Raw genomic sequence first — 19,790 nt, 5'->3', positions numbered from 1 at the left:
TGAGCCCTAACTGGACCATTATTGCACAATGTAAATATTATAATTTATAAAAGTGTGTATAGTGTATAGTATATAGAGTATAGAGTATAGTGTGAATTACTTTTTTTTATTTTTATTCTTCTTATTTATATGTGTGTGTATATATGGTTGCAGGTACAAAATACATTTCACTGTGCATTGTACTGTGTATAACTGTGCATGTGACAAATAAACACTATCTTAATCTTAATCTCCTCTTCTTAATCTTTACGCCTCAAGTTTCCCAAGAAGAAATAGGCACATCCACTGACTGCATTAGGTCGGCAACAAAGTCTTTGATCATGGCAGGTAAAGAGTTCAAAAGCCAGGGAAAACTATGAGTTAGTCCCTTAAGACTGCGTGCAGCGGCCTTTTTATTCTTCCTACTGCACTGTCTAAGCCATTTTTCACATAACTCTAGCACATAGTCGGTGATGTCCTGCTTCATTTCAGTGTCCACAAATGTCTCAGGAGGGACATGCAAAATGCCTTTGTCTTTGGCCGGCATTAAGGCAGAAAACGTGGGGCCTGAGTCTTCAAACAGCTCGAAAAACTCATGTTTTTTAGATGCCAATTTATTGGGTACAGTTGCTGGAAAATCAGTCACTGAATATGGCAAAACAGAAGCGTTACTCACAAAATACCCAGTGCCGCCACACACGAGCAAGTGAGCAGAATCGTCCTGCAGCTGCATAGACCGAGCAGTGAAGCCAAGCTGGTCCTATGCAGTGCTTTCCGGTGCGGCAGGCGAAGGCTGCCGTTTCCCTCGTCGAAAACCGTGCTTCTTTCTCCCGGAAGCAGGCCGAGGCTGCGGCGAGGTGACGGACGGCATAATCTGCGGTGGGAATGAAGAAAAGTAGCCGCCCACCGTGATCGCCATAGGAACAGGAGGAGGGGTTGCAGCTGGCGGAGCGATCAGCTGCCGTGGCGGGGCTTGGGCTCAAGGATGAGGTGGAGCACGATGTAGCTGGGACCTTTGCCACCTAGCTGGCCCGCCCAGGGCCGGGCGAGTGCCGTAAAAATCAGACTTGCCCTCCGAGGCGAGCCAGGGCTTCCACCTAATCTTTTCATCGTGGTAATATTCCATTACCTTGTTGCGTTCCTGTCAATCACAGTCTGCGGGGTCCATTTCCTGGTTGCATTGTCTAACCTATAATAGGATTGGGTTGGGATTACAGAACAGCACAGTTTTAAGGTTATGACCACAGATCAGGTTAGGGTTAGGGTTACAGTCACAGAACAGGTTAGGGTTACGGTCAGAAAAAGGTAGGGTTAGGGTTACAGTCACAGGACAAGAAAAGGATTAGGGATTTGACCACAGATCAGGTTAGCATTACGTTTACAGTCAGAAAAAGGTAGGGTTAGGGTTACAGTCACAGGACAAGATAGGATTAGGGTTATGACAACAGAACAGGCTAGGGTTAGGGTTACAGTTACAGAAATGGATAGGGTTAGGGTTACGGTCAGAAAACAGGATAGATTTAGGGTTATGACCACAGAACAGGCTAGGGTTAGGGTTACAGTTACAGAAAAGGATAGGGTGAGGGTAACAGTCACAGAACAAGATAGGATTAGGGTTATGTGCCAGAACAGGCTAGGGTTAGGGTTAGAGTTACAGAAATGGATAGGGTTAGGGTTATGGTCAGAAAACAGTATAGCCTTAGGGTTATGGCCACAGATCGGGCTAGGGTTAGGTGTTCAGTCACAGAACAGGCTAGGGTTAGGGTTACAGTCACATAACAGGCTAGGGTTAGGGTTACAGTCACAGAACAGGATAGGGTTCGGATTACAGTCACAGAACACAATAAGATTAGGGTTATGACCACAGATCGGGTTAGGGTGACAGTCACAGAACAGGATAGGGTTAGAGTTATAGTCACAGGACAAGGTAGGATTGGGGTTATGACCACACATCAGGCTAGGGTTAGGTGTGCAGTCACAGAACAGGATAGGGTTAGGGTTACAGTCAGGACAAGATAGGATTAGGTTTAACCCTTTAACGCCGGGCGATCGCTGCTGAAGTGCCCGTTTCTTGCCCTCAATAGCGGCCAACAGCTGATTGAGACGTGACGTATCAGCTCGGAGTCGGCTGATCAAAGGAACGTTGATCAGCTGGCGTATTACCGTAACTCCGCAACCATTTGTCCTATCGAAAAAATGCAAACGGTTCCTGACAGCCCAGAAATTGCGCGTCACAGCCATATAGGGGTATTATGGTATTTGTTGCCAGAAGTCCGCGAACAGCGGCACTTTTGAAGTATGTCGTGTCACATGGGATACATTTGGTGTTAAAGGGTTAAGACCACAGATCAGGATAGGGTTAGGGTTACAGTCAGAACAAAATAGGATTAGGTTTATGAGCACAGATCAGGTTAGAATTAGGGTTACAGTCAGAAAAAGGTAGTGATCATTCCTGCTTTTTAATATATTTTTTAAATTATTTATTTAATATTGTCATCCATATATGTATCATTTTATCAATGCACCTTGAGTCACATAGTATGTATTAACCTGGACCAGGCCATGGACCCTAACGTTAACCATTTCGTCTGGTAGTGCTAATTCTAACCTCAGGGGCCCTAACCCTAACCCGGAGAACCCTGAAGATGAACCTCTTTCCTTTTTAACCCTGTCTGTCTTTCTTTTAGTGCATCAAAGGGTTAGGGTTGGCGGGGGGGGGGTTAGGATTATGGATATGGATATAGGGATGAAGGTCAGGGGGTTAGGGATAGGTTTTGGTGTATAGGAGACGTGACCCACCCCAACTCGGTCCATTTGCCTGAAGTTGGTTTGGAGTAGAGGGCCATCGTGTGGTGCACAGGCCGGCACATTTTGTTTCTTATCAAACCCCTGCACTGTATGCTCCCACCATTGGTTCCAAATGGATCAGTTTGGTTTTAAGCCAAGGTGTATCTATTGGAGACACCTCCCTTTCATCCAAGCTGAGAGCCTCTGCAGGAAACAGAAGTGGGATGCGAGATTATGCCACGCCACAACTGCGCCTGACTAGGCGTATCCTGTGCCCTAGTCACCCCCCGAAGCAAACTCTACAAGCAGAGCAACAGGAGGGGGAAAGGGCGCAAGGAACAGCTGGAATCCTGGTGGGCATCTATTTAACTAAGATTAAGGCCAGATTGGTCACATCTATGTGATGTGGATACCTCCCTCTCATCCATGCTGAGAACCTCTGCAGGAAACAGAAGTGTGATGCGAGATTACACCTCACCACCACCAGCCCAGGATCATGACAATTAGACCTTTCACTCGATTCATAAATTATCTTAAGAATAGGATCATAATTACTTTGCGGATTTCTACTCACATCAGTAACTATTTGAATCCCCAAATAGATAAAAATGTAAAATTAAAAATAATAAATATTTCAATTAACTGCTTCACTCACCTTGGTTCAATTAAATTAAAAATGATATTTATATGTCTTATTTTCAGATACACTCACCAGCCATTTTTTAGATACACCTGTTGAACTGCTCAGTCTCACACATATTCTAATCAGCCAATCACGTCTGCATTTCCATGCATTTGGACATGGAGATGACCTGCTGAAGTTCAAACTGAGCATCAGAATGTGGAAGAAAGGTGACTTACGTGACTTTAAATGTGGCATGGATATCGGTGCCACACAGTACCTTAGATATGCAGGAAAATCTGTTAGGATTTTCCTGCACAACAATCTCTAGAGTTACAGAGAATTGTCTGAAAAAGAAACTACCCAGTGCGTGGCAGTTTTCTTGACTAAAATGTTTTGTTGGTGTCAGGAGAATGGCCAGGCTGCTTTGAGGTGATAGAAAGGTAACACTAACTCAAATAAACACTTATTCCAACCAAGGTTGAAGAAGAGTAGAGGGGATACAGCAGCAGAAGACCACACCAGTTGGCAGTAAACTGAGGCTATTCTAGGAATGTTGTTGCTGACCATGTCTCTTTATGACCACAGTGTACCTTCTTTGTCTTATGATGGCTGCTTCCAGTAGGATAAACCACCATGTCACAAAGCTCACATCATCTCAAACTGATTTCTAGAACATGACTATTAGTTCCCTGAATTCAAATGGCCTCTATATTAGATTATATATATATATATATAGATTATATAGTAGTTGTTACTGTTACTGTCTTAACAGTTCATTCTGGTATGATTTCAAAGTAGCCCCACTTTGTAGGAGCACTTCATAGACTGATAAAGTTCAAAGTTATTAAGTTATTAATGTGTACAGAACATAACATTTAGCTTAGTTTTAATTAAGTTTACATATTTACAGTACAAATACAGTAAGTTATGTAATGATGTTAAATTTTAATAGAAAAGCCTCACTGAAGCACAGAGAATGATAAAGACATGAGGCGGGTGAACTGAGGTAACAATGATATGTTACCTCATATATGGAGAACTTAGGAGGTTTCATATTGTGCAAAGTATGTGAAACCAAAAAAAATCATATAAGCTGCATCAGGGGACTTCTCAGGGTTATGTAGCTTCTCCCTATGTAGTGGAGGTGGAGATGAAGAAGTGGTCCATCTTTCTCAGCATGTTTTCAGCAGCTCATTTGCTGTTCAGGAGACAGCAAGCCTTTTGTTTTGACTCATCACCTCTGCTGTTGACAGGATATCTTTCCAGTAACCATGTGAATTGAAGTATTCCTCCTTCACACTGTATGTATCTACGGTATCTAAATGAATGTTATTGGAACCCTTACCTCTGCTGCGTCTGTGTTTTAATCTGATAAAAGGTTTTTACATAAAAGGCTTTGTTGCTTTGCTCAACCTGAGTTCACCTCAAACCTCAAACCGATCTGTCTACAGGTTTGATTAGGAGCATAGAGTCGCACCAAACTCCTTAGCATGTGAATTGTGAATTGGTCAGCAGGAACAAAAGAAACCAGAAATGACAAGCGTTGACAGCGAACAATGACTAATCTGCCTGTGGAGAGCAAATATGTCACCAAATGCTGCCAAATCACAGTTGACATGACAGAGTCTGCTGATGTGCTCCCTAAACCAGACTACACCTGACAAACAGCAACTGACACACTAAAACATCAGTACCACCAGTCTCATTTGCTTTTATAATGCTGCCATGACAATATTAAGTATGCAGCAGAGAATAATCGAAGTTATGGAAGCATTTAATAAGAATGTATTATTTTGGTTACATGTTTGGAAAAAGAAAATTATGGTTGCCTTGACAGCCATAGACTAGATTGCCATCATGAAGTCACTGGTTTTGGACATCACATGTTGAGGCTGCAACGTTAGCATTTTGGATATTGCCATGTTGTTTTTGGCCAGATGTGACCATGTTTGGACAAAATGGTGACGTGTTATGCTGGCAAGTTTGTTCACGGGCTGTATCTAGCTGTATCTGAAGAGTTTAATGTACATGCAACACGCAGACTTGCTGATTAGTGCTATCCATAGAGGCCCAAAATATTTTCCCTAGCAGGCTCTTCACATACTTTTTTAATTGGATTGGAAATGGTCTTTGGACATTTTACATTGGAGTCTGTGGGACTGACTCTTTTTGGAGCCTGTCTGAAGTGGCCATTAAGAGGAAAGGCAGTTTTTGGCACTAAAGGGTTGACTTTATTCATAATTTGAGGTTGTCACTTATTAAAAGCTCAAAACATTGCAACTTTAAAAAAGCAACACACATTTAACAAGGTTTTTTGTATACATATACTCAAAATGTAAAAATAGTTACACAAGTTATACAGTGATCAGCTACAGGTATTATTAGAAATACATAATTACTAATGAAAATGTCAGTGATTAAAAGAGGGTTGCATATAAATATAATGTTCTCAGTAAAAATTTTTATGTAGAAGATACATTATGTTGTTTGGCATCTTTTCATTCTGGGTGAATGCCTTTTTTTTAACATTCATCTGACAACATGACTGATGTAGCTCAGGTGGTACAATGAATCATCTACCAATCAGAGGGTTTGTGGATTGATCCCCGACTTCTCCAATTTGTGTGTCCTGAATGTTAGACAAACAGTGTTCAGGCATTGACAGAAGGTGTCAGTGTGTGTGTGTCGGGGGGGTCGGGGGGGCCCTACAAGTACCACAGGTACCAGTCCATTTACAACTAACATGCAAGACTGGGTAGAGTGGCTCACATGGAGCAGTCCTTATGTCTAGTCAAGCTCTGTTAATTTGTCAGAATGTGTGCAAATGTTGAAATTTGTTTTTGATAAGTTCACTGATTGGAACTTTCATCTGTCATTCAAATCAAAGTGCACTGCTGTCAGCAACCTGCCATGCCTCCAGCAAAACAGGTGGCCAAGGCACTGAACAAGGCCACCTTTCAATCACCTTTCAAAATTCAACCCAATTTTCCTTCAGAAGTCAGAAAAGGACCGCCATGATAGTTCTGTGTTTTGTCCAGTATAAGCATTTGTTAGTAAAGTAATCAAAAATAGATCATATTTAATAAGTTTCTTTACTTTGATAAAGTAAATAAAATAATTATGACATTTGCACGTTGACAGGGTAACTAGAAGTAATCTATCACAAATAAGTTTATATAATTTTCAGCTAATTCGCTAACAAAACTGAAGAATTGAATAACTTTCAAAGTCACAGAACTGTGAACAATAAGTGTCTGTCATTCAACTCTATCACTTTGTTTTATTGATTTGGAAATGTTAGTCTGTTTTTGCCACTCTCTCTGCTACCATAGTTTTGAGGCCCAAATACTACCTTTTAAATATAGCAATAGTAGTAATAGTAGTTGCAGTATAATGTGAATTTAAAAGAGAAGCATTTTAATAGCTGTAACCTGTCAAAAAAAAAAGACAAAACTCATCATCGTTAGGAAAACAGTAACTTGTAACACCTCCTTTTCTGTCTGTTCTCTTCTTTTTCACACCAGAGTCCTTACTTACAAAGAGACTCCAGGGTCTTTCAAATAACCATGAATTACTGAGTGAAACAAACAAAGGGAAACAATAATCCTAGAATTGTCAGACTAACACTGTTGGTATTATTAAAATGTTTTCATTGTACATCTGGTTTAGAAATTAAGAGCTTTTGACATTCTTATTTTTTCTCAGTGCCAGCATAATTACCTCTCTAGGAACAATGCTATTTCATCAATAGGTTTTACCATTTATTATCAAAACATGTTTAATGTAAATTGCTACAAAGTAACTGCCAATTGTCTACTACTATATAATGAGCTAAGCCAAGTCTGAGTATGTTTACTAAGTTACTTTACACTACAGCTTTCTGGAAAGAAAACTTATTTTTACATAAATAAGTTAAAAGATTGAATTGGTCTCTGAGTCCCAAGTTTCTGAGAGAGAGAGACAGTTCCTGAACCACCTGGGACTACCTTGCCTGGCCCTTTTTCTGAGCTTTCTGGTGCTGCATTTTCATTCATTCCTGAGTCAGCTGGTGTTCCTCAATCTGCTGGCATATCCTTCCTGAGAACAGAGAGGCCTCCTCTGTGTCTCTTCCTGTGACAGAACTGCCAGACAGATCTGCTTCTTTACCAAAGCCTGCTCCACGGGGCTTCTACTTCTTTGCCAGACCGTCCTTAATTTAATGAAAAATTCTGCTTTTTTTCAAACTCAGCTGGGATCCCAAGGGTCCTCCAGGGGGGCTCCACCTTCTCCAGTCAGCCTTTTTGTCCAGGCTTCTGATGAGGTCAGCCTTTGACATGGGTCTTTTGGCTGGCCTCCTGAGCAGCCAAAAGACCCATTAAGCATCTGCAAGGATATTCAGGTGTGTGTGGGAGTTCTCCCCTCCACTCTATATGTGTTTTGTGGACTTGAAGAAAATATGCAACTGTGCCTCTCAAGTTATCCTGTGGGGGCTGCTAGGGGAGTATGGGGCGTCTGGCTTGTTGTTGCAAGCCATTCAGTCTGTATACAACTGCAGTGAAAGCTTGGTCCGCGTTAACGGTAATAAGTTGGACTCCCTCAACTATGGTCATGAGCTCTGGGTAGTGACCAAAAGATATTTGGATACAAGCAGTGGGAATGAGCTTCCTTTGTAGGGTGGTTGGGCTCTCCCTTAGAGATAGGGTGAGGAGTGCAGTCACTCAGGAGGGGCTGAGAGTAGAGCCTCGACTCATCCACATCAAAAGGAGCCAGTTTAGCTGGTTTGGGCATCCAGCCCCGGATAAGTGGAAGAAAATGGATGGATCTATGGATGGCTGGATGTCATGGACCACTGTTAGGAGGATTAGGGTCCCTTCAGTTTGATCATGGGTCTACTTATTGGATAAGAACTTAGAAGAAGTATGAGACTTGAAGAGACAAAAAGATAACAGGACATTCTGGGAGATGTTGATGTTTTGTGAAACATGTGGTCATCCTCTGGTCATTCTTTAATTGAGAAAAAGTCCATAGTGACTATAGTAGTGCAGTGAGATTATCATGTTTAACCAAGTGCCTTCAGTGCCAACAAAGCTATAAAAACTCAACAATGCTGGAGTCACAGTATGTTGATCTCAGTTTCCTCATTAACTTACCAGAAAAAGTAATATTTCCCTGGTTGGCTATAAGGTTGGTATTAAACATTATTCAGAAGATAAGTAAAGGTTGTGAGAGGCATTCTAACTTTTTCCTACACTTTGAATACGACAAGCAAAAGTTTCAGGGTGATTTTTGCAGACTGGACAGAGCTATAACATTGGTGGGGTGTCACATTAAAATTAAAATTGTATTCTTAATTTAGGAACATTCGGCTTCTGTAAATAACACTTATACTTGACTACAGTATAGCTTGAGATTGAGTATAGAACTATAAACAACTGATCTTAAACAGTGCAAAATGTTTCCATATTAACTCATCTTTGTCCTCATCCTTAACACTGTGAGTGTGTTAGGTGCTGTATTTCATACTAACAGAAATTATAAATGTAGTCTTTAGCTAGACCTAAAACTGTGATTGGAGACCTGACACCTTTCAGGAACCCTGTTATAAATCGAATGCAGTCACATAAATACACAACATATGGCGACGTGTTCTCACTGTAGTTTGATTAGATTCAGATCACGTTCAGAGTCTTGAGGAGGTGACACTTTGGCTTGGGAATGTACTGAGAGTCTCCTTTTTCAGCAAGGTCTCGCTCTGATTGCTGCGCTCACATTTGGCCAAAAGAAGCAAACTAAGTGGGAGAGAGCACTTCAGAGTTCCAAGTAACTTCTCTGAGCGAAATAGGTGTGAAAACGCCTTAAATCTCCCAGACGCCTCTTCAGAGGTCATATCATCTATTGGCACTCCCCCTCCTCGTGGCTGACTTGCATGCTCAATCGGTTCTTACTGATGCTGGTTCGCCTTAAAACGGCTGACAGAGTGACAGGACTCTGCTGCGCTATACTTCCCTCTGCAGGCACTAAGGGAAACCTCTAGTAACTGCCCTGCAGTGAAAGACTGAACAACATGTTCGTGTGCACAGTGCTAGCCACTGTAAACGGCAGTCTGCATGAACCACTTCCTGGGAGAATCAGTCTGTATCTGGCTAGTTTGCTATCATATATTTGACTATAAATCACTCTCATTTTGATGATACGTTTAAAGAATCAAACTGTGCAGACCAATTAAATAAAAACAGAACCAGAATAAAATAATCACACAAGAGACTGACTCTTCTGCTGCTATCTGTGTGGATAAATAGAACAATTTTTTGGTAACACAAGCATGAAAGTATCAGAAAAGAGGAGGTTTTTTTGCCCCTTTTCCCCATCCTCTTTCAGATGATCTGCAAGTTGCAAAGCTGTGGATCGAACTGCAATCTCTCCCACACGTGTTCATATCAGGCACTATCAGAAACATCTTTATGACTGGAGAAATGCGAGGCATGCGGCTCCAGTGACTGAGGTGTCAATCAGATGCTGCTGGCTGGGTTGTTGTGACTATTTTATCTTGGCCTCAAGTTTAATTGTGTTTTTGCTGTCTCGGCTGTGGCTCCAGTGTCAGATGGAACAGATGTCTGAATTGCAGTCTGACATTTTAGTCGCATGAAAATACAGACCCTCAGAGGCTTACATTTGTTCAAGTATGTTCTTTTCATCAGTCACACAATAACAAGAGCAGCAGGATTGACAGACAGTGTCAGAGGACTGGCAGAGGTGAGCTCTGGAACTGAGGATGAGTCTGATTCTTTGGCTATCATCATAAAGAATTGTGGTGTGGCATCAAAAGTTCAGTGACACTTTATTGATCCCTATACAGGAAGTTCAGTTTTTGCATGTGCACCTCAGTGGGAGGTGAGGTCAGGGTGAGCTGTAGAGCACTGTCCTCTGGAGCTGGTGCAGATTTAGTGAATTATGTCAAAACTGACGTCCTTTCAGGTTTTCTTGACTTTGATGAAAAACATTATGTACAGAGGAAAGCACAGAAAGAAAATTCAGCTGAACCTGCACAAATGCCAATGCACTAGGGTTCTCTAAGATGCTATTACAGAAGAGCAAACGTGATAAAATGCCCTCTAAGGTGCTCACACAAAGGAGAAAACATACTGTATTCTATACAGCTGACTTAGTTCTGGTTCAGTCAGAATGAAGGGCTCTGTTGAATGCCCCTATATCTGACAGCCTGGGATGAAGTATCCACATGGGCGCCCTTAAACAGAAATAAATATCGTCATAACTGCAAAATACCCCTACAAGCGAGAAAGAAAGATAAAGTGCCTTTAAATGAAGCACTGGGTTGTAATGGGATGAGCCAGAATTTTGGATGCCCTTTACTTATACCCTTGGAGGTCTAAGTCATTTTCTGCAATGACCCTAACCCTAAACCTATGTTATCAGAATATCCATTCATCCATTTTCTGCCGCTTATCTGGGGCTAGTCATGGGAGCAGCAGTCTAATCAGAGAAATGCAGACCTCCCTCTCGCCAGCTACCTCCTCCATCTCATCCAGGGGAAAACTGCGGCATTCCCAAGCCAGCGAAGAGATGCAATCTCTCCAGTGTGTCTTGGGTCTACCTTGGGGCCTCCTCCTGGTAGGACATGCCTGAAGCACCTCATCCAGGAGGCGCCTCGGAGGTATCTTACTTATTTAACTCCTTTTGATGTGGAGGAGTATTGAGGCCGGCTATCAGAAAATGTAATTTTTATTCTTTCAAGTTTTGGCATTAAGGGGACAAAAAAAAAAAAAAAAAATCATGCTAATGAACATCCATCAAAAACTATAATTAGCTATAACTATATATATATTTTTTTTTTCCAAAAAGTACATTTTGCTTGGGGTCATCACCAGTGACAACTTAGTTAAAATCTTTACTTCTACCAAGACCATCTAGCATTCCTTTTTGTTTTATCCACATCAACATTTTCAGAAACTGGAAGTTCATTTCAGTTGGCATTTCATACATTTCTACATAGAATTTATTTATTCTTTGTTAAAAGCCAGTTGGTATTTTCAACAAACAGTATCTATAAAAGGGGGTAGACATAATCCCCCGACCCTGCTCCTAACCCTAGAGGATTCAGCAGTCAAGGACAAAGCCAAGTTAATGTTAATTCTAGATATGCTGTCTTTGGGTCTTTGACATATACAGTCCTGACCAAATGTTTTAGCAGTGGCACTAATTATATCTTTCATGCACTTAGCTTTTTGTTCTAGCTGTCTTAGCTAATTATAGGTCAATCTCCAACCTTCCTTTTCTCTCAAAGATTCTTGAAAGAGTAGTTGTAAAACAGCTAACTGATCATCTGCAGAGGAACGGTTTATTTGAAGAGTTTCAGTCAGGTTTCAGAATTCATCACAGTACAGAAACAGCATTAGTGAAGGTTACCAATGATCTTCTTACAGCCTCTGACAGTGGACTCATCTCTGTTCTTGTCCTGTTAGACCTCAGTGCAGCTTTTGATACTGTTGACCATAACATTTTATTTCAGCGATTAGAGCATACTATAGGTATTAAAGGTACTGCACTGCAGTGGATTGAATCTTATCTTTCTAATAGACTCCAATTTGTTCATGTAAATGGGGAGTCATCTGCACATCCTAAGGTTAATTATGGAGTTCCACAGGGTTCTGTGCTAGGACCAATTCTATTTACATTATACATCCCTTCCTCCATATTATTAAAAGGCATAGCATATATTTTCATTGCTATGCAGATGATACCCAGCTTTATCTATCCATGAAGCCAGATGACACACACCAATTAGTGCAGGAATGCCTTAAAGACATAAAGGCCTGGATGGCCTCTAATTTCCTGCTTTCAAATTTACATAAAATTAAAGTTATTGTATTCAGCCTTAAAAAAGAGAGTAGTCATGGACTAAAAAGAGAAAGCAGATTTCTCCCATTTTGGCTTCTCTTCATTGGCTGCTTGTTAAATACAGAATCAAATTTAAAATCCTTCTTCTAGCATACAAGGTCTTGAATAATCAGGCCCCATCTTATTTAAATACCTCATAGTACCATATCACCCCAATAGAGCACTTTCTCTCAGACTGCTGGTTTACTTGTGGTTCCTAGGATACTTAAGACTAGAATGGAAGGCAGAGCCTTCAGCTTTCAGGCCCCTCCTCTGTGGATTCAGGAGATATACACCCTCTCTAGTTTTAAGATTAGGCTTAAAACTTTCGCCCTACGACAGGCTGTACATGGTGTACCCTGCCTCTTGCCATATGACAGCTGGGATAGGCTCCAGCCCCCTCACGACCCTTAACAGGATAAGTGGCATGGGAATGGATAGATGAATGATTTGAATTGAATTGCCACTTAAGTTTTTGTATTTATTTTATTTATTATGTATTTATTTAACACATTTCTATGGTTGAAACAATGTTTATTGAATCAGGATCAGAATGCTTTATTGTAACTTCACCCAAAGAATTACAAAAAAATTGCTGTGCACGCCAAACGTGAAATATCTCACAACCCCACACACTCACTCCTACGCACACACTTATACAAGTGTATAAGTCAGATTATTTAGTAATAAAAACAAATGTGCTTTATATCACTAGGTTCTTGAACATGAATATGACAAGAGGGAATTATGTCAGGCACCATAAATAGAATAGAAAGGGTGGCTGTAGCTCAGGAGGTAGAATAGGTCACCTACTAATTGGAAGGTTGGTGGTTCGATCTCTGGCTGCTCCAGTCTGCATGCCAAAGTATCTTTGGGCAAGATACTGAACCCCAAGTCACTCTCCGATGCAACCGTTGGAGTCTGATAGAAAGTTAGAAAGCACTTAGCCATAGAAAGATCTGTGATTGCGTAAACAAGGTATGTTTTAAAAAGCGCTTTGAGTCCTCAAAATAGAATTGAAAAGTACTATATAAGAACCAGTCCAATAAATAGAATAAATAAAATACTATACAGTCATGGCCGAAAATGTTGGCACCTCCCAGAAAATTATTGCAATCACACATGTTTTTTATGCACGTGTTCATTTCCTTTGTGTGTTTTGGAAAAAAAAACACAAAAAAGAGGTGAAAAAAGCCAAAATCCATATAATTTCATGCTAAACTCCAAAAATGGGCCAGACAAAATTATTGGCACCTTTTCAAAATTGTGGGTTAAAAAACTTTGTTTCAAGCATTTGATGCGTGTTTAAACCCCCAGCAATATAAAAATCAGACATGAAACCAGATAAAAAGGAGAGAAGTTGACTCAATCTTTGCGTTTTGTGTCTGTGTGTGCCACACTAAACAAGAGAACTGTCTGAAGTCTTGAGAACCAAAATTTTGGAAAAATATTAACAATCTCAAGGTTACAAGTCCATCTCCAGAGATCTTGATGTTTCTTTTGTCCACGGTGTGCAACATAATCAAGAAGTTTGCAGCCCACGGCACTGTAGCTAATCTCCCTGGAGGTGGAGCGAAGAGAAAAATTGATGAAAGAATGAAACGCAGGATAGTCCGGATGGTAGATAAGCAGCCCCATTTAAGTTCTAAAGAAATTCAAGCTGTCCTGCAGGCTCAGGGTGCATCAGTGTCAGTGCGAATTATCTGTTGACATTTGAATGAAAGGAAAGACTATGACAGGGGACCCAGGAGGACTCCACTGCTGACACAGAGACATAAAAAAGCTAGACTGCCAAATTGTACTCGAGTAAGCTAAAATCCTTCTGGGACAATGTCTTGTGAACAGATGAGAAAAAGATAGAGCTTTTTGGTAAATCACATCATTCTACTGTTTACTGGAAACAGAACGAGGCCTTCGGAGAAAAGAACATGGTGCCTACAGTCAAATATGGTGGAGGTTCAAAGATGTTTTGGGGTTGTTTTGCTGCCTCTGGCACTGGATTCCTTGACTGTGTGCAAGGCATCATGAAATCTGAAGATTACCAAAGGATTTTGGGTGGCAATATAGTGTCAGAAAACTGGGTTTGCATTCTAGGTCATGGGTTTTCCAGCAGGACAATGACCCCAAACATACTTCAAAAAGCACAAAGAAATGGATGAAAACAAAGTGCTGGAGTGTTCTGAAGTGGCCAGCACTGAGTCAGGATCTAAATCCCATTGAACACCTGTGGAGAGATCTTAAAATTGCTGTTGGGAGAAGGCACCCTTCAAATGGAAGAGACCTGGAGCAGTTTGCAAAAGAAGAGTGGTCCAAAATTCCACTTGAGAGGTATAAGAAGCTTGTTGATGGTTATAGGAAGTAGTTGATTTCATTTTTTTTTTCCAAAGGGTGTGCAACCAAATATTAAGTTGAGGGTGCCAGTAATTTTGTCTGGCCAATTTTTGAAGTTTAGCAAGAAATTATATTGATTTTGTCTTTTTTTTCCCCCTCTTTTTGTGTTGTTCCAATACACACAAAGGAAATGAATATGTGCATAGCAAAACATGTGTGATTGCAATAATTTTCTGGGAGAAGTACTTAATTTTCTGGAAAATATACTGTTATGTGGTTGTTACACGTATGTCTATATGCTAGTCATGTAGTCTTTAGATTATGATGATACAGATGTGGTAGTAAATGGCAAGGTTATTTCTGAGAGTTTATTTCAGTGATGGCTTTTATCAGTATTGACAAATAAATCAGTGGCACCACTGCCAGACATTTTGGCCATTGCTGTGGACTGTGGACTGTATATAAAGAAAAGGATGTTACCCAAACTCTAACCCTAGATAGGTTGGCAATTACTTGGGGGATGTTGAGAGGTTTTGGTGGACCTGTTATGCTTTTCTTGATAAATTTCAAATGATGTACAATTAATCTTTGTGAGCCACCTCAGGCTTCTCTACATTTCATTTCAGTTTCATTCCACAGATTTTTTTTCTACTCTTGGATCTGTGTGATATTATCAAGAGTGGATATCATTGGTGATTTCAAGCACACAACTTTGGCTGTGAGCACAGAAGCACCACCCACCTGTTTTTCAAATCTTCCATTTGCAGGGCTCAAAGAATGAGAATCCAGTGGGTATAAGGAGAGCTAAAACAGCTTAACTAAAAGATAATGAGAAAAAAAATGACAGTTTTGAACTCCAATATCTAAGGTTTTAAAAAAACTGTGTCACACGGACAAAGTATAATAGGTTCCCTTTAAAACAAAAAAAATTGAAAGGTGAGAAAATTTCCATTTAAGATGATGTTAGATCTACAGCATATTACGTTAATACTTGCACCTATATTATCTTTGATCCAAAAATAGATCGGTTTTCAACAGAAAATGTCAAATACCTCAAATAAGTACTAGAATTCAGATATTTTCAGTGGTATGTGTACAAATTATACTAAGCATATTTAGTTACTTTTAGTATAACAAGCGTTTCCTTTGAAAATCTTTTTCCTCTAAGAGGCTTGAAAATCCCTGTTTTAGGTTTTAACAGGAACTGAAACATGGATTTTAACATGGCACTTCTGTAATTCAATAACACATTTGAAAATTGCTTTGTGGTATATACAGTGAAAATGATCCAAGTCTGATATAAGAAAAACAAAGTGAGTAGTTTCTAGCATTCAGTTAAACATTACTTATTGGGTTTGCTTTTTATTTTTTCTGTATAATAAACAGAATTTAAAAATATGCAAAGTAGCCATCAAGTGATGAATGTCAAAGCCAGAATAGTTGATTCCAGTGCAGTTCCTATAGTCTTGGTACCCCCTACATGTGTAAAGTGATTAGTGGCCTTTCACTGAATAAAGCACATGGTGAAGTATCCCTCTGGTGAACAGTAGACACTGTGTCCTTACAATTGGGTAAAAAAGCCACTATGAAAGATATTAATACATCCTTTATGTAGGCTGATCAACATGGGGGAACAAAATCAACTTTAAAAGACTTTGGAGTTGTTGTAGATAAAGTTATTCCATTCAGCCTGTTTGGTTCACTTCTCAGTAGTTTGCTCAATCCACAACATTTTAAGATTTCCATTTGGTCAGGTCAGTTAAACCACTGAGTCTACCAGAGCTGTGAAACTATTGTAGTTTTAAAAACTATTTTCAAATGAGTTCTCACATAACAATTGAGTTTCTGCATTTTGATTTGAGGACCAAATAGACTGAAATTAAAGCCAAATAGTGTATAATCTTTCATTTGTCAAGATCAAGTGACCCAAATTACAGGTGTCAAAGAAACACTTTACTGGCTTTCCCTGCTCCTTCGGGTCGATACAGGAACTGCAGCAGAAGCTCAAAGGAGGCCTGATATGCTTTGCTTGTATGATAAGAAACCCTCCTGTTGTAAACCTGTTATTGGAAACATAATAGCAAATTCCCCAGGCCTGGTTCCTAGCCCAGTGCCAGTATCCAGTAGTTGCTGGATTGCTCATGAGCAGAATTTAAAGCCCATGAAATATGGAAAAGGGCACAGTGCTGGCTCTAAGCCTGGCCACCCACTCAGCCCTCAGGCAGGGGTCTAGCCCACCCCCACCCCCTACCCCACCTGTGTGTGTGTGTGTGTGTCCCTGTCTATGCCTGTTCACATCCACATGCTGTTTGCTAAATTGGTTACACACTGTTCTGTCATTATGATGAAATGAGCCCTGATTGCCCAATGCTTTGCCAGGTAAAATAAATTTGTTATTCTATTACAGCGTGATGGACAGGGTTGCCTCAAGATAAATGCAAAAAAGTCTTTAGCATCACGAGCTTTGCCAGGGGCCATTTTTTCTCCATTCAAATGGTTTTTGCCAAGTGGCAGGATGGCTGCCAGTTTCCACAGCAAACTCCGCCACCTGTGATGGATGGCCCAGTGGGTTAGGCTACACAAACGCAGCTGTGATTGCATGGTGCCATAATGGAGGAAAATGGGAGGACCTGTGAGCAGGAGATAGACAGAGGTTTTATAAGCTTTCATATTGCTTTGAGCTGAAACATTGAGAGCAGATTCAAAGCTCGGAGACTGTGGAGAATTAGCTGCAGTCAGCCATGGCTGCACTAGTTTGCTCTGTGCCCTGACAGTGGAATAATTGAACTAAAACTTTGAACTGCTTTTACTTTTAGACAACCCAAGCACAAAACATTTAGGATTAGACACAAATCCACTGTAAATTAAAGGGAGGGGGAAATTGAATTAGAATTACATTTTCTTTAGAAATCCTTCATAGTTGAGGCCTTGTGCAAAGCATTTAAGGCTCCCAAAAACTCACAACAGTTTCTTTTGATTTTTCAAATAAAATCAATTGTAAATAACATCAGTCAAAACTGGCTTCGATAGATCTCTGTCCATTTGAAAGACAAACCATATTGCACAATCATGTTTTTCATTATTTCCTGTGTAAAGTTGATTGACTGATCAGGCCTTTGAGCTGCACGCTAGATTTTTTTTTCTTGATTTTTGATGAAAATCCAACAAAATACATGCATTTCTGCAGTTAAATTATTATTATTGTAAAGAATATCACTTTGTGATAAACTTAACTGATTCATTGTTTCTGGCATCCATCTCTTGAAATTCATTGGAAAATATGAAGCAATTAGGTGATTTAATGATTTAGGATAATATTATATCTAACACTTAGATGACCTTACTGTAATTAATATATATATTGATATAGAATTCAATATAGAATTGAATTCTATATTGTCATATATATTGTTTTCATGAAAAAAAAAAATGCCAGAAGACAGTGGAATACCTGGTGGTGTGGAATTAGAAGGAGTTCAGTTAATAGAGCAGCGTAAGAGCTTAAGGATAATTTAGCTGATTATAGGTTAGCACCAGGATTTTTGAGCGAACTGTTTGCAGTGATGCCTCAGATCTGTTTTACATAATTAAGCTTATTTACCTACTTACATATGCAGTGTGACTTTTCAATGAGCATTATTCAGTATTTATAATGTTTTGCAACTGGTTTCAACCTCAAGTAATAAAGATGATAAAATCTAATAAGAACAAATGTGGTAAAAATCAAGCCATCTCCTATCTCCAAAAGAGCATTTTGTCTGTCATGAACTGATATGCACAGTTGTTTAACATGAGCATCTCCTGTGATTTCTCTGTAGAGAGACATGCTGGATGTCAGTCAAATCATGAAGGATCTGGCATGCATGGTTCATGAACAAGGAGACACAATAGGTAAGATACTGTTTTGTTTTTTATGTGTGTGTCTTGAATATTTACATTGATGACTCTAATTTAGCAAAGATAACCTTTTGTGAGTTCATATTAATATGATGAGCTTGATTAAAACCCTAAGCGTGAACATTCTGCTGGGCAAAACAAACTTTTTAACCTCCACCTCTCTGCCACGCTGACAAATTCTCTGATGAGAAACAAAATGATGTGGGTTAAAAAAAAAAAAACAGTGTAGAGTGTTAGAGAAAATCCATTTAGACACCCTGATATCTGTAAACGGCTCTCCACTCCCTGCAGTGATGGAGACTTGGCAAAAAGAATGAAACTTAACACAAGATATAGGGCAGATATAAAGGCTTTTCTGCTGGGTCACAAATGTGCCATCAGCTATGTGTGCCTCCATCATGAACATTCAGTGGAGAATTAGCTTTTACTCAGTGTCAGCCACACAGGGGAAAAGACATACCTGAAAAATGTTGCTGCAATGCTGGTTCTAGATCAATTCTAAGATCAAGTGAAAGATCCTCCTGAAGTGAAAGGTGGATGACTTTCCAAATTGAGGTTATTGTGCTGGGCTGTAGTCTTTGTGCTAACACAGTTTAAGCTGTGGTTGGAAGAGAATCACTTCATTTACAGTGTGCCTGCTTCTCCAAATAAATAACTGGGAAGCTAATTTAAACTTTTAGCCTTTAGGGTCTGCAGTAATTGTCATAAAATATATATACAAATATATTTCCTGGCAACAAATCTAATGAAACACACAAAACCAAAACTGTATTTGTCTTTACCCTTTTAAAATCAACCAGGCTGCTAAACATGCATATTTAAAGAAATGAAACAATGTTGCTTTCAAATTAAGTCTTCTATGTTTTTTCTTGTAGTTCCTATAAGATTTGGATATGTTGAATTCATGAAATCCATGTAAAGTGCTAGAAGAGAACCTAACCACACATGCAACTGAATGTTAAGTACCTAATCATTTCACACTGATAAAAGACTACACTCAAAATGTAAATAAAATGCAAAATTTGAAATAAAGTTTCAGATTCTGTTCATTTTCTAGGTCATCAAACAAGCTGAAGCAGATTATACCTTTATATTATGTTTACCCTTCTGTACCAAAGCTCAGATTTGCTTGAGCTGAAGCAGCTCAGATGAAACTCAGGCGGACTTGATCAACCCATCACAGGCTTCATCAATTAAATTAGACTGTAGCCATTTTTTACCTGTTATTTGGCTGTGTCTCAAGTTTCCAACAGAGGATTGCTGTGTAGCATTGTGATGGGAGTAACAAGGCATCAAA

The 19,790-nt window shown here is 39.8% G+C and overlaps 1 protein-coding gene across 3 annotated transcripts in view; it reads left to right on the top strand.

Annotated features, from left to right (window-relative positions):
- Nucleotides 1-19,790, top strand: part of tsnare1 (T-SNARE Domain Containing 1) — a 302,770-nt gene that overhangs the window by 172,337 nt on the left and 110,643 nt on the right. For all 3 annotated transcript variants that reach the window (XM_030750077.1, XM_030750074.1, XM_030750075.1), the window contains exon 9: nucleotides 18,415-18,487. In XM_030750077.1, coding sequence (XP_030605937.1) covers nucleotides 18,415-18,487 — 73 coding nt within the window. The remainder of the gene's footprint in view (nucleotides 1-18,414; nucleotides 18,488-19,790) is intronic.

This window comes from Archocentrus centrarchus, chromosome 16 (assembly GCF_007364275.1).
Source record: "Archocentrus centrarchus isolate MPI-CPG fArcCen1 chromosome 16, fArcCen1, whole genome shotgun sequence".
NCBI classification, from domain to species: Eukaryota; Metazoa; Chordata; class Actinopteri; order Cichliformes; family Cichlidae; genus Archocentrus; species Archocentrus centrarchus.
Note: the sequence above shows the minus strand (reverse complement) of the source record. Positions and strands in the feature narration are given on the sequence as shown.